This window comes from Zootermopsis nevadensis, unplaced genomic scaffold (genome assembly GCF_977971745.1).
Source record: "Zootermopsis nevadensis isolate Lab colony 2312 unplaced genomic scaffold, Znev_1.0 Znev_ptg000028l, whole genome shotgun sequence".
Classification (NCBI taxonomy): Eukaryota; Metazoa; Arthropoda; class Insecta; order Blattodea; family Termopsidae; genus Zootermopsis; species Zootermopsis nevadensis.
This window is the reverse complement of record NW_028259160.1, coordinates 784,860-798,981: the sequence shown is the minus strand read 5'-3', so window position 1 is coordinate 798,981 and position 14,122 is coordinate 784,860. Positions and strand designations below refer to the sequence as shown.

Sequence of the window (14,122 nt, the reverse complement as noted above, 5' to 3'; positions counted from 1 at the left end):
TTGAGACTAAAATAAAAAATTATTGTGTAGACGTACTGTCAACCCAACAAATATTAATCCTTTCCAGAATCTAATTGTGATTGCACTGTTGCTGAAAGATACTTAAATTTTGAAACATTTTCAAGTGATCTGATACACAGTTCCTCCGCTCGGAATATCCTTACATTCCTTCACTATATTTCGTCTGTAAAATAAATAATAAAATCAGATAAGAAATATGACAAGATTGCTGCCATAAATGCAAAGTTCAGAATAAACCGACGGTTTATCACAGGAGTTTCGAAATTCTGACTCCACCACCCACAAGTCAGTATCCAAATGCGACTCGAGTTCCTAGAGTGGTTCTTAATAGGATATGACTTAACTCATTTCCCACTTAAATTATATCGCGGTTTTACATTGTTAATTTTCAGACTGTCTCTTATACCGAAGATGGCAGTCTTCTCATCACCCTGATGATAGAGGCAGCATGGACCTCTGAAACTTCGGAAAACTTTCATTGAACTATAGAGTAAGCAAACCAACAACTATTAACAATATAAAAAGACACTATTGTCATACACGTTTCGACTTCAAGAGGTCATCTTCAGTGGCATCAGACGACCAGCTACGGCCACCGAACACGAGATAAATATCTAAGTGCAAGGTTTACTCCTATGAATAACAGCATCTAGTGCAGTGTCACTTCAAAAATCTTGTCAAATACCTTTTCATTTTTAATTCTGAATCTAGTTTGAACCATTTGACTAAATGTATTAATTTCCCTGATGCCACTGATGATGACCTCCTGAGGTCGAAACGCATATGGCAGTAGTGTCTTTTTTATGGTGTTAATAGTTGTTGGTTTACTTACTCTATATTCTAATACACTACACGGCGTGCAAAGTTTTAAGATTCCATTAAACTACATGGCGCTTCAACCCAGAAGACAGCCATCTTCAGGAAATTCTCTGGCTAGAATCTATTAGAAAGATTTAATGATTCGTGCCGTATATTAAAAGCAAGTTTGAAGTTGACTGGGGTCTGTTGATGTGGAACGCCTATAAAAAATACAAGAAAGAGTCCGGCTTAGCTTCACACAGACCAGTGGCCGTCGCCAGGTAACGGTAAGGCATCTACATACAACACTCCTCTGCTGTAGTGTGCCGACGCAATATCAAAATAGCGGGCCTTAGGAACGTGACATAAGAGATGCCAGCAGGGGTGGCCAATTAGTTATATTGGAAATGACCGGAGGTGGCAAACTCGTGAAAGACATTCTACGGTGCATTGAAAGTATTCAATTCTTAAGCTGGGCAAGGCTCAAGGCGAACTATGATTGCTATCAAAATTGACTGAATATTTTTCGCAATGGATCGTGAATAAAAAACTTGAGGGGCCAAAGTTTAGGATTTGGGGCGAAGTTTACTCACAAAATTTTAGCATGGAAGTTGGAAGTGGGTTTAGAAATTTTACGAGAATAAGACCATCAGATTTTCAATTTTTTTGGAGACTGTTACTGGGTTCAAATTGCCTAGACAGGAAATCTATAACAGTAAATTAAGTTACGTTTTGATTATTTTATTTTTCTTGGTTTATTGATTACATTAAAAAATGTGAACCTTTTATATGCAAATCATCAGGGCACTTTTACGTAGTAATCACCACTTTCAGACTTCTTGGCATTAGCCGTTTTTCATATTGCACCTGTTTATTAAGACACACGAATTTTGATTTTCTTTTCAATAACGTCTACACCAATTTCTATGTCGAAAGGAATTCCTTGACATGCATCATTCATCATATTTCGATTTTATGACCTTTGAAGGACATTCCATAAACATTTTCAGAAGTATTATTGCTATATCAGATTTAACATTTAGTGTCAGGACCACTCTACACCCATAACTAAACGAGGATAAAAAAGTCTCCATAATTTAAATGTGCAAAAGAAAATGTTTTTAACCGAAGATTAAAATTGCAAGAAAAAATAAAAAATATATTTATGTGTTATGTTAAATTATTAGTAATATTTTTAATTTGTTTATATATATTTTTTTTTCAACATCGAAGCACGCAGATCAAACAGACGAACGCTGTTCGCTTTCAAGTTTACCGTTCCGCTACGAAACGTGAAAAGTTCGCATGTTCTCCAAGTAATAAATGCTCACAAGAAAATTTCGACAAACATCGAACTGAGATACATTTCGCCCTAGTCTCTGCCCACATAAATGTTCTGCTCTATGTTGATGATGATAATTTATTGGGTGAAAACATGAATATTGTGACAGAAAAAAGTTGATGCCCCATTAGATGTTAGTAGTGCAGTTGGTCTGGAAGTAAATGTAGATAAAAAGTTGTCAGTGGAACCACGGTTCCGGAGAATTTGACGTAAATACGTCTATACGGAAAGGAAGTTTATATATTGGCTTTATTCTAAATATTTCCTTTATACATGCTTTACAATTGAGCTAATTTTGACTAAGACTTAGCTTATTTAACTTGAATTAGTTACGCTTAAGATGGGTCTGTGGTATTATTATTTATTTAGTGTTCTGTCTGACGACAGGTCCATATGAACAGGATCCTTCCATCCTTTTCTCGGACTGGGACCTGTTCATATACGTTCTTGGCAGATGATCCAGAAGTGGTTTGCCATTGCCTTCTTCTGTGTGTGAATGGAGTAATTGTTGGGATGCCACGGAGGAAAACTCCGTGTTGCCTAGACCACGGCCTTGCCCAACACAAGTTATAAATTCGAACCCGAGACCCCAGGATTACAAGGCCAGCGTTCTAACCGCTAGACCACCGTGGCTGTGGAGATGTGGTAGATGAATGTAATGTAAAATAATGTATTTTAATGTAATGTAATGTTTCCTATGTAACAACAATGCTAAGTGAACAGATGACGTTTCCTAGGTAACATAACAATGAAGTTACACTTTTTCGTAACACTTTTTAGCCGAATGACCCTTCCTCATAGACGTATTTACGTCAAAAAAGTGTTAGTGTCTCGACAAAATCGTGAATGACTCGGTTATAGAGTTAGTTAATTAGAAGGTAAGAATGGGAATCGCATTATTAATAATCAGTCCGGACACGACATTTTGAACTATACTTTGTTTCTCAACGTGTCAAGGCATGCGCAGTTCGTCTATATTTGACAGTACGCGTAAAAAGTGAGAAAACCATGGGTCAGCGTGTACTAAGGGCACTAAAAACCTGATTTCGTAAAACTCTCCGATTTATTTATTGTTTGGTTATGCCTCGTAGCCGACTTTGAGCTTTTGGATTTTCTGGGCAAATTTTCGACACTGGCAGGACTCCTTGTCACAAGGCCTGAATCCATGCAGAACAGCAGGACACAGATATTCGACCGACAATATTACAGTATTATTCATTAATAATAATATTATAAATTTTAAGCGGCATTATGAACAATATCTGAATACTGGGCCCACGTGTGGACCCTTCTACATCTACAGCATGTCTACTGTAATGTGGTATAACAGTTTAATTTTTTACCCACTGAGACATCGAGATGCTTAATGTGACGTCATGCAATTTATATAATCCAACGAAAGAGGTTGAGATGGATGGGACATGTAGCACGCACGATGGAAACAAGAAATGTACACAGAAGGCCCAAAATATTTATATTCTTGAGGGATATTACAAATCAATTTAAATATAATTTAAATAATAATATAAATTAATTTAAAATGTATGCGAGAAATGTGCATCATGTCCAAAATGGGCTCATAATTTACCGTAATAAATAGTGCAGTTTCCCTACTGTCTTTGCACCATGCCATAACAGCATACGGGGCGTGGAAGTAATTCGACAAATTTTATATCTCAACACAAAGTGACCAGTTTCGATCGTTGACCGCTGTAACCCGGTAAACAACTAAAGATTCTAATTGGACAGGAGGCTGGGTGGGCGCCACTGTGTTAGGTACCTATGCGGAAAAGCGACCATTTCTATAATTTGGTTCAGTTTCACAGATTTTCTTGTTATTTACCATTAATATCTAGGCGACTAGGAGAGCAACTGCTTTCTTACCGGATACCGTGTTCTTCAGGTAGTGTCTAGTGGCGTTGGCGGAAAGTAGCCCATATTATTTCTTCTTCATGTTAGGTTAATATCGAGGGAAGCCATGGCAACACAATGAAAATGTGAGCTCGCTCTGTTGCCGACTGCATACATACTCAATCCAGTGTCTTCCTTGTACTGATGGGACCAGATCACCTGATCATAGTGGCACGAGGTGAGGAGCTGAAGGTGCGCGCGCACCTCCACGCTGTTCTATCCTTTCAAAAAACGTTGCCTTAAAGATAGCTGTCTTTTCGGTTATTGTGCCGTGTAGTGTATGGTAGAATTTTACAGACGTTTCGGAGGTGGTTTCAGCCTCAATCATGAAGGCACTCCACATTCTATTGACGGGTAACAGACATTACATTGAAATTAGTAATTTCTTTAAACAGCTATTATGATACCTGGCCGTTCCGTGCACCGACCGGGCCGTGCTGAGTGCATCTGTCTGCAGCACAACGGACAGCTAGCAAGCGAGCTCACTATATTATGAGGATGTGAATTGAGATGTGTTCTGATCACGGTCAAATGTTTAATTTTTACGGCGATGCTGATGAATCTTCAGATTCTATATAACAATAATCATTCTGTGAGATATATTGCCCAGAAAATATACTGCAAATTAATTCTGAATCAGATTTGAGTATCTAATCCTTGGGATGAATATACTTACCATTAGCGTTGAACGTACCGCGACATAAGCAATGCACGACGCACACACAAGTGTCCTTCATCAAATCGCATGCTTCAAGGTCACGGAAGGGCTTAATCCTCCCCCCCCTTCTACCCCGCATACTGCGCGGCTGAAAGTCTGCAGTACAGCGCTGCTAGCTTTGCTTTGCTGCTAGTTCTGAGCTGTCTTCGCTCACCTGGGCACCTATTACTGGTGCAACGGTAATAAGCATTTGATGTGACCTTGAAGCATGAAATTTGGTGGCGGTTGCTACAGACAGTGCTGGCGGAGCCATATGTTACATGGGACAGGGTTCGAGACCCAGCGGGGCTGTCCATGCATCGTGTTTGAAGAATCTATTTAACGACACTTTATCAACTCCATAACTTATAATAATGTCAAATGACGATCTTTATGACGTGGAAATAAGGTAGGCGGAAACAGGTCGTGGCTTATTTTAAGGTACTACCCGGTAACTTTTTGAGAGACTAAGAAAAATTTCGAAGGATATAAAATAAAAATGGCCTTCAGGCCGAGAAGCAGTCTTCTATTAGATCATGTGATGATAAACATAGCGTTAATATACATTGTTTATCGTAGGTCTAATACATGTTAGTATTAGGACAGGTCATGGACCAACACGTTCCTTCTCTTAATTAATGAATTGATCACTAATTAACTTATAATTTATACATTTATTTTACGAAGTTGCCAGTACCTCATACTTTGTAGCGTCGGATGGTTATTGGTTTGAATAATATATTGGAAAAGGCAAGGATGTTCTGTCATTGCTTGTAATATGTTAAGTTCATTATTTAGTAGCTGAACTTTTGATGTTTCTTTAGCTGGGAAGAGAGAGCGTGTCAGGATAACAATATCTACTTTATTTTACATTACACTTAGTCTACAGTTTGGTATACATCTCATTTGTACGTACAGTGCTGCACTCTACTGGCTACATCTCGAAACCATATCACATGTTTGTACACCTGCAGTGTAACACAAGATGGCGCACGAAACAGGAAGCATCAGTCAGCTGTTATCCACATACACGAATTACAGAAGACTTCGGCGCAAGAGAGAATTTACAACTGATTTCAAGGCAAGGAAGCGCCCGCTATCAAAAAGTGCAGTTCCTGTTTTGTGGGCCCCAAATTTCGTAAACTTTAATAAAAGTGTATTACATTATAACTCCAATCCAGAAGTAATTTAAAATCTTGCATAGGACAGAGCAGCCTATAGCGAACCTACAATTTTTCTCAAAACTCATAAATGTTGACGTTTACACTTGTTTTTCGAAATTTATCTGGAGGCACTGAGGAAAATCACGATAAACCTCGCGGTCGAAATTTGACGCGAGGTCCTCCCAAACGCGAAGCTTGAATGCCGATGTCAACTCCGTGATGTATTGCTTGTGGGAAATAAAGAAAAATATAACCGCTATCATATCTCATCCATTTAGGATTTTTGTAACGTCACCAATTCCTTTCAATATTTTATAATTTACATACTACAAGTGTTCACTTTTATCAAACCAAATTTCTGACTATTGACTAAAATAATTATATTTTGGTTTCATATACGTGCATTAGATTACCCTTTCAATGCAATGTTGTTACATAAAAACACTCGCCCCCTCCCCAAATATACCGTATTAACTTTTAATTTTATTTATAACTGATAAACAATTTTGTGTGTCTCGAATGCCTTAGGGCGACAGGTTATAAAAACACGTACCTCATGACATTAACACATTTGGGGGGTTGAAATGTAATAATGTGGCACAATGATAATGTTTCACGGCCCGCAGAAGTTTTTATAAATTAATATGAACATCTTTTATAATTCTCAAAATAATGATTTAACTCGCACCTTTGGGCTACTGAGATAGACGCTTTGAAATGGAGGCAGTAGGAATTTTATATTTACTGATGATGATGATGATGATTATGTTTATACGCTATGTAACTCTTTGAGGGTATAGCAAATTACAGCTTGCTGCATAGATTTTCTTAATTTTATATAGGAATGAAGTTATAATTCACAAATCTCAGGGAAGTGAAAATATGTACAAATATCAGGTGATGTTCTTTTGTTTTATTGTGGTTAAAGATGGCGTCTTATTTTTACGATTGAAGATTCGAAGCTACAAACGGATGAGCATTTCGTGGTGGATTTGGCGATGGTCCTAGTGGAATGATATCAAATCATTCAATATTGAACAATAATGGGACCAGAAGCTGTTTAAGATGTATGCTGAGTTATTTCCCCAGTCAACTGTCGCATGAATAGTTCACATATTGGCCGCTAGAATGCGGGTCACGTCCACTTGCCTTTCTTTAGCTCCGTCATCACATTTTATGAAGCGCTGCTTCGATCAATGCAGTTTACATTTCTGTGCCAGCGCCCAGACAAATGTCCAAGAATTCCTTCACAGAACGTTTTTCCTTAAATCGAAATGCACCGAAGTGTGAACATTTAAAATACCCTATGCAAAATTTTGGAAACTGATTAATTCCTCAAAACGCACTCAGAAACACATTTCCAAGTAAGATTATAAAATAGCTGTCTTGTAGGTTGTAGTGCCGCGTAGTCTGGTAGAAGTCTACCAACGTTTCAGAGATCCCTGCTGCCTCCATCGTCAGAGTAATGAGTAAAATTTACTCATCAGCGCTACAACCCATAAGGCAGCCACCAATTTAAACACAAATTATCATAAATATATGTTCTTTGCGTCGAATGATAGGGCGATGATCCATTATGAATTATTACGAAGAATATGAAAGATTACGGTCAAGGTCTGCTTTAATTCGGTATCCTAGAATTCACCCAGGGCGGACTAATATAAGCCATAAAAAGTCTGGATACCCTGCCTCCTAACTGAGAGACGAACCCGGGAGCTCCCGATTTCAAAGCGGTAATAATTTAAGTCTTCCATCCTCACGGGAGAGAGCATTTAAAATAGCTTAATCTGTCCCGTTCTGCCATTCGTCGCATTTACGGACAAACTAATTCAGTATCACTTTCTTCATTCCATTTGCAACCAGTACTGAAGATGAGTTTCTTCCTTGTAAGTACTGCATGTGGAGGCTTAGCTCCACACATTCTGAAACTCAGCACTAAGCGACTTCCAAGCTGCGTCTAGTATTACCGTAGTTATCCACACAAATGTCCTCTCAACTTTAAACAACTGCATTTATTTTCTCTCAATATGAATATCATTATGCTTTTTCTTTCGCTTTATAGCTCTTGCGATTTTCGGTAGTTTGTAAAACATACCTCATATAAACACTGAATTATTTTAAAATTCGCTTCCATTCACCAACGAAACCGCACATCAGCTGTTTGTCTCTAGTAGGCGTCAAGGCCACAGAAGGGCTTCAGCCCCTCTACCGCTCGGCTCCAAGTCAACAGTACAGCATTGCTAACTCTTCTACGTTACGTGTTCTGCGAGTATTGCCTACAGTCCACGGATCAGGAGAAAACTCCCTGCTAGGAATTCGATATACGCGCATGCGCAAGATTTCGCGGTGAGTGACGACCGATCCTAAAAGCATTCGTTCCACGACCACTGAACGAACAACAGACGACAGGCTCTCATGTTTTCTGATGGGTACAGCTTTAAGATTACCTCACAGTGGCAAAGTTATTTAATCTAGAATATTATGACAACGCCCACAGAACACATTAGAGGTGCACTCACTACACGCTAATCTCAAATGTTTGATGTTTTCAGTCTGTGTGTAGTAGCGTAAAACTCTGACGTATCACACTTCCCACCAATAGCAGCCCTCTAGTCCAGCTGATAAGTAACATTCCCCCCGCACAGCACCAGAAACGACTTCTCGTGATCTGTGGACAGTACATTCGCCTGGACTCCGCTGTTCATGTTGCAAAGTTGTGCGACTTTCCTTTACCTTGAAGCATGTCATTTGGTGACAGATACTACTGGTAGAACACGGTTAAGAAAATATACATGTTTAAGCGACTTTTCGTCGTTGTGGTTTTAAACTCTGGTATTTATAGCGACAGATGGGATATTGCGTACTCGGATCGTTAAGACTCGGAACAATTAGTGTTCCCTAGAGCATTACGGCTGAACATCGGCACTTCGTACCGAGAAAAACAAGATAGCGTTGCTAGAATACGCCCGGTAGTAGAAATAGAATTAATTACCTCAGAGAAACAAGTTCGGGAGTAATTTAAATTTTTTTTTCAACAATTATGTAAATCATAAATACATCTAGAGACAAAACATTTAAATAAACCCACAGCTTTGGGACATCCCCAATCACAGTAGCTACCCCCACTCACTGGACTTTTGTTTTAAACTCGGCACAGAGAAATGTCAGTTCCTTCCCTCCGGAGCTGATATAAGTAGGCCTACGAATTGAATTGCTACACAAAGTTACTCGTAACATGGTTAAGCTTCATCGTACACCCTGCTGAATTTTCTACAGCTCACATAGCTGCTCAAAACCGAGGTCATAAGAAATTCTACTAAAACGAATTAAGTGTTGTTAGTTTGATAATTAACTCTCCATGTCATGTTTATAAGGACAGAAGCACGTTTTGTCGAAGTTACATGTTAGAAGTAGATTTCATCGATACAACAAAATGTCGAATTGTAACGTCGTGAAAAGGATTGAAGACAAGTAAAATCAAGTGTCTTTATTAAAAGAACCTGAAATTCGACGGACTAACTTCTCCCGTTCTGTCTGTGTCAGCTGAAGTGCAAAACATCTTAACCATGACAGTTTTTAAAGATCAGTGTGCAGTAAAATCTTATATCCTGGCGAATCACATGTAGCGCGCCATTTTCAATGACAGCGTGATGCCACGATGGACTCCACTGCCATCTGGTGCCAGACGAGCTAGAGTGAGCAGTTTTGGAAATTGTGCTCGTCTCATAACCTTTGCTTGCAATCGCATGACACTGAGATCGTAAGTTTCATGCACCTTTAAAGGATCACGTAGATTGTTTAAGCAGGACCGTAACCAATCGAGGTCAGGTAATCTGCAGTTTTCGTTTGCTATAATATTTATATGGTTTTGCTTCTATGCTGTGACGCAAAAATTAGCAATCTATTTTTATTGTTCATGATTCATACGCTGTGATCCAATCGGTATTAACAATTAAATTACCCCAATATATATATATAGGGCCAGTTTTGGGTTTCGAACGAGTTTAACATCTCGACAGACGTTTATATTAGCAAGTTGAATAATTATGGCCTTAGTCTCCTTAAAATATGAAATAAAACGATTCAAACAAGTAAACATAGGATAAGTCATAAAAAACACAACGTAATATTCTGTACAGCCATGACCATAAACAATTCGTAGCCCCATTCGAGGTGTTATCTTAAATTTCTGTGATCACAATAATCGACGGTCGTATGTTTAATGACGCCAATATTAATTGTAATATTGATGGTTGAAGGTAATATTTGTTTCCAGAATATAGATGTCCATGCCTTTGACATGTAAACTATACGTACGTCCCACCAGATCACCAAAATAGGCGGAAAAGTTACAAGAATTTCCCAGTGTTTTCATTATTCTTGTACAAAGCCACGGTTTGAAACCATCTCGCTAAGATTAAACTATGTATTACACGAGGAAATGTAACAATTATGTTAAAAATTTCTACCAGAGATCCAGCACCTCCTTCGGCACACACGACACTGTCTGATACGATAAAACGATATTGGCGCCAGTTATTACCAACTATTTCATTTGGTGTCGAAGCTGGGCGCCACGGTGGTAGCTGGAAGAAACCCATTGTTACTGTGGTTCCCCGTCTCGCCGTTAGTAGCGTGTCGATCAACAATGTCGCTGTTACTTCCCAGAGTGCAACGCGGTGGAAGATTACTACTTAAACCGATCACCGTTGATCGTAGAATACCAGTCGCTTCTAAATGGTTAGGTATAGTAATCTGGAACATAAAGAGTGCATTAATTAGGATAAAACGCAAAACATTTGAACTATTTAGAACATTCTGAAATTTTAAACTCTTGCACGAGCGAGCGAGCGTAAAATTGTTTCTTCAAGGAACTGGAAGTGACAATAACTCACTTTGTATATAATTCTATCTCATTAATGCAGTTATACGTTATAATAATTAATTCTGTTGTACTATTATTTATCAATCTCTTGACTTTATGACTGCAAATACTTTCCGTTGCTTAGTTAATCGCTGAAACAAATAACTGGCAGACCCAAGCGATCGACATTTCTGTTAGACATTTTAATTTAAATAAGTATAAAATAACTGTTTATCATTTTCATAGCATGTTTTTATTAAATATTCCGCACGTCAAATCGTACAGAATCATCGAGTAATGAGGCACAATTAATTAAAATACGCATTAACAGCCCTGTAGTTTTCATCTCTTCGCTATGCGGTCTGTATGTCCAGTCAATCTATAAGCTATTTCATAATACTGCTATACCCACTGAGCTAAGCCATTGATTCAGGTAAAAATGTAACTTCCTAGAAAGCTACAATTAGAATCAGTTTTAAGAACAATTTCTGTTATTTCCTCTTACTAAGGGGATCATTAAAAAAAGAGTACAAAATAGTTTGATGATTTGTAAAGATTTTAGAAAAGAAGTAAAGGGAGAAAATTATGATCTCGACGACAACTATTACATCCAAGAGCCTATTATAATTAACTTTGGTGGTCCGAGAAACGCGACGACCCTTTTTTGAGTGCCAGGGTTCCACCCTGGAACTTCTTTAAAGAAAATGACGTAAAATATAGTCGAAGTAGCCGAAGGGCCCTTTATATAATAGACTTATGAGGACAGAGCCTATCTAAAAATCAAGAACAGTTCGTTGTATAAATTCAGGCGAAATATGAAATTATTTGCTACAATATTAAAAAGGCACGCTTTCACTTCAGTAATACGATATTATTTTCACGACTACACTTAAAGGTATGTATTAAACACTGCGCCTGGAAAGGAAAATAAGAACATATGTTATAATATCCAACTTCTATGTTTGAGGAAGGGTTATCCTCTTCAGTTATTTATTTATTTAGTGTTCTGTCTTACGACAGGTCCATATGAACAGGATCCTTCCATCCTTTTCTCGGACTGGGACCTGTTCATATACGGTCTTGGCAGATGATCCAGAAGTGGTTTGCCATTGCCTTCTTCTGTGTGTGAATGGAGTAATTGTTGGGATGCCACGGAGGAAAACTCCGTGTTGCCTAGACCACGGCCTTGCCCAACACAAGTTATAAATTCGGGCACCGCCGAGAATCGAACCCGAGACCCCAGGATTACAAGGCCAGCGTTCTAACCGCTAGAATTTAATGACTTGGTTATATTTCACGTAATGGTATAACTGTAACAGCATCATATCATGTTTAATGACAATTTTCTTTAACCTGGAACACGCGCCTGGAGGAATTTACGTCCAGATTATTGTAAGAAGAAAAGTGAGCCACGATTAGCGTTACATAAAAACGGGGGGGGGGGGGGGGGAATGTCCTGGCCATACAAAATAGTCTCATAGACGAGATTAACATAAGAATGCATAAGTAGTTGTAAAATATTAAGAGTTGAACACAAATGAAACTTATGGCTGACTAAAATGTATCACGATCCAGCTAATGAAGCTGCAAATCCGAACTGCGTGTTCAGCTCACACAAAAAAGAAAAAAAAAAAGAAAGAGGAGAAGAATCATTAGAGCGTGGCAGCGCTGTGAACTAATGTTGTGAGGTTTCCATGTTTGGGGCTCATTTGTCCAGGGTGGAGTCTAAACTGCCCCTTCGCTTCTGATCTGAAGCCTGCAAATTACCCAGCATGCCTTGCAGGTGGCCTGGTTCCCAAGCCAAGGCATCCTAACATAACGCGCGCAAAGCACCGCAGACAAATGACACGCGATTTGAGCCAATTGAGACCTCAAGCGGCACCTCCTACAGGCGATCAGCTGAACTAGCACGACGGAAAAATTCATTCTCTTTCTGAAGGGACGAATGTATCAGCCGTTGACAGTCTGCATCGTGGAATGACTTGTGGAACGACATCGATAATAATACTTTTTAAAATCATTTTACACTGCAAATATTGTGAAATGCAGAATCATCGTGTTCTGAAGATCTTCGGGGGCAGACAGGAGGATGAAGTGGACTGGACACGTAAAACTCACGAGAGAAATAAAAACTGCACACAGATATTTGGTCAGGATATCGGAGGGGCAGAGACAATTTTGGAGACAAAGGTTGATAATATTAAAACTTATCGTCAAAAAAACATCGCGTGAAGGTGTTGAGAATTAATTAAACTGGCTCAGGTTAAAGTCCAAAGTAGGGCTTTTGTGAAAACGGCTTTGGGTCCATTACAGCTATGTAATAATTATCACCTTTTAAGAAACACTCATGGCTACGCAGACAAAAGAATTTTAACTGTGTAAGACGGGATTTCCATAAGTAAGTTCTACAAATAAGTGCTTAATTGAATAAAAATTTCCTTGGATATTATCCATCGTCTCGGAGATGGGACTCTATCTCCGTCTTCAGGTTCCTACACAGTTGGGCCCACTACATAGAGCTAATCCCTATCTCCGGACTAGTCCCATCTCCGAAACGTCGTTTTACGTTTTATATTTACTAGACGATGGATAATATCCAAGGAAATTTTTATTCAATTGACTCTTCACCATCGTCAAGAAGTTTTAGATTTGATATAAATAAGTGCTTGTTCAACCATTCCACTACAGCGATCGTGTGTCGAGGCCTAGTGGAGCGCGGGAATCTGATTAATGACTCAACAGAAGAGACGCGGGTTGTTGCCTGGAGCCCGCGGGTCGATGCCTACCACAGGAGAGGGACGCTATCACAACTGAACGATATCAAGTTTCATGGAAACTCGAAACTTCCACGCTTTCTAGTTCTGTACAGTGGCCGCAACACAACTCGGAGCCTAGGTGGCCTTTAACAGTATACACGTAGGAGGAAATTGAAGACCACAAAGCGATAGAATATACGGATATTCTTTGTACTATCGGTTCCGAAATTATTACGTTTAGGCTGTAAAGCAGCGCGTGTGGGTCAAGGCGTGTGCCTACACTGAACGTTTTTTGTAGTGCCTTTGGTTCATAAAATATAATGGAGCGTGAATGTCAGAGTATCAAATTTCCACAGACTGTCGAAATTAAAAGGAAGAAGTTGTTTTAAGTTGCATTATACATTATGAAGCAAACACCTTACTGTCTTGCTCAGCTTTGCATTTTCACAGCCTCCGTATCTGAATTTATCCAATTTCATAATCGGACTGATCTCAGAGCACTTCGTGGTGCTGGCGAGGATAGCCGAAAGTTATGAGCAATATATACAGAGTCGATTCTCCAATCAGAAA

The 14,122-nt window shown here is 39.0% G+C and overlaps 1 protein-coding gene across 2 annotated transcripts in view; it reads right to left on the bottom strand.

Moving 5' to 3' along the window:
- Nucleotides 1-5,611: 5,611 nt before the first annotated feature.
- LOC110831755 (LIM domain only protein 3) overlaps nt 5,612-14,122 on the bottom strand; it is a 233,735-nt gene continuing 225,224 nt past the window's right edge. For both annotated transcript variants that reach the window (XM_022068108.2, XM_022068106.2), the window contains one exon: nt 5,612-10,687. In XM_022068108.2, coding sequence (XP_021923800.1) covers nt 10,484-10,687 — 204 coding nt within the window. In that variant the 3' untranslated portion in view covers nt 5,612-10,483. The remainder of the gene's footprint in view (nt 10,688-14,122) is intronic.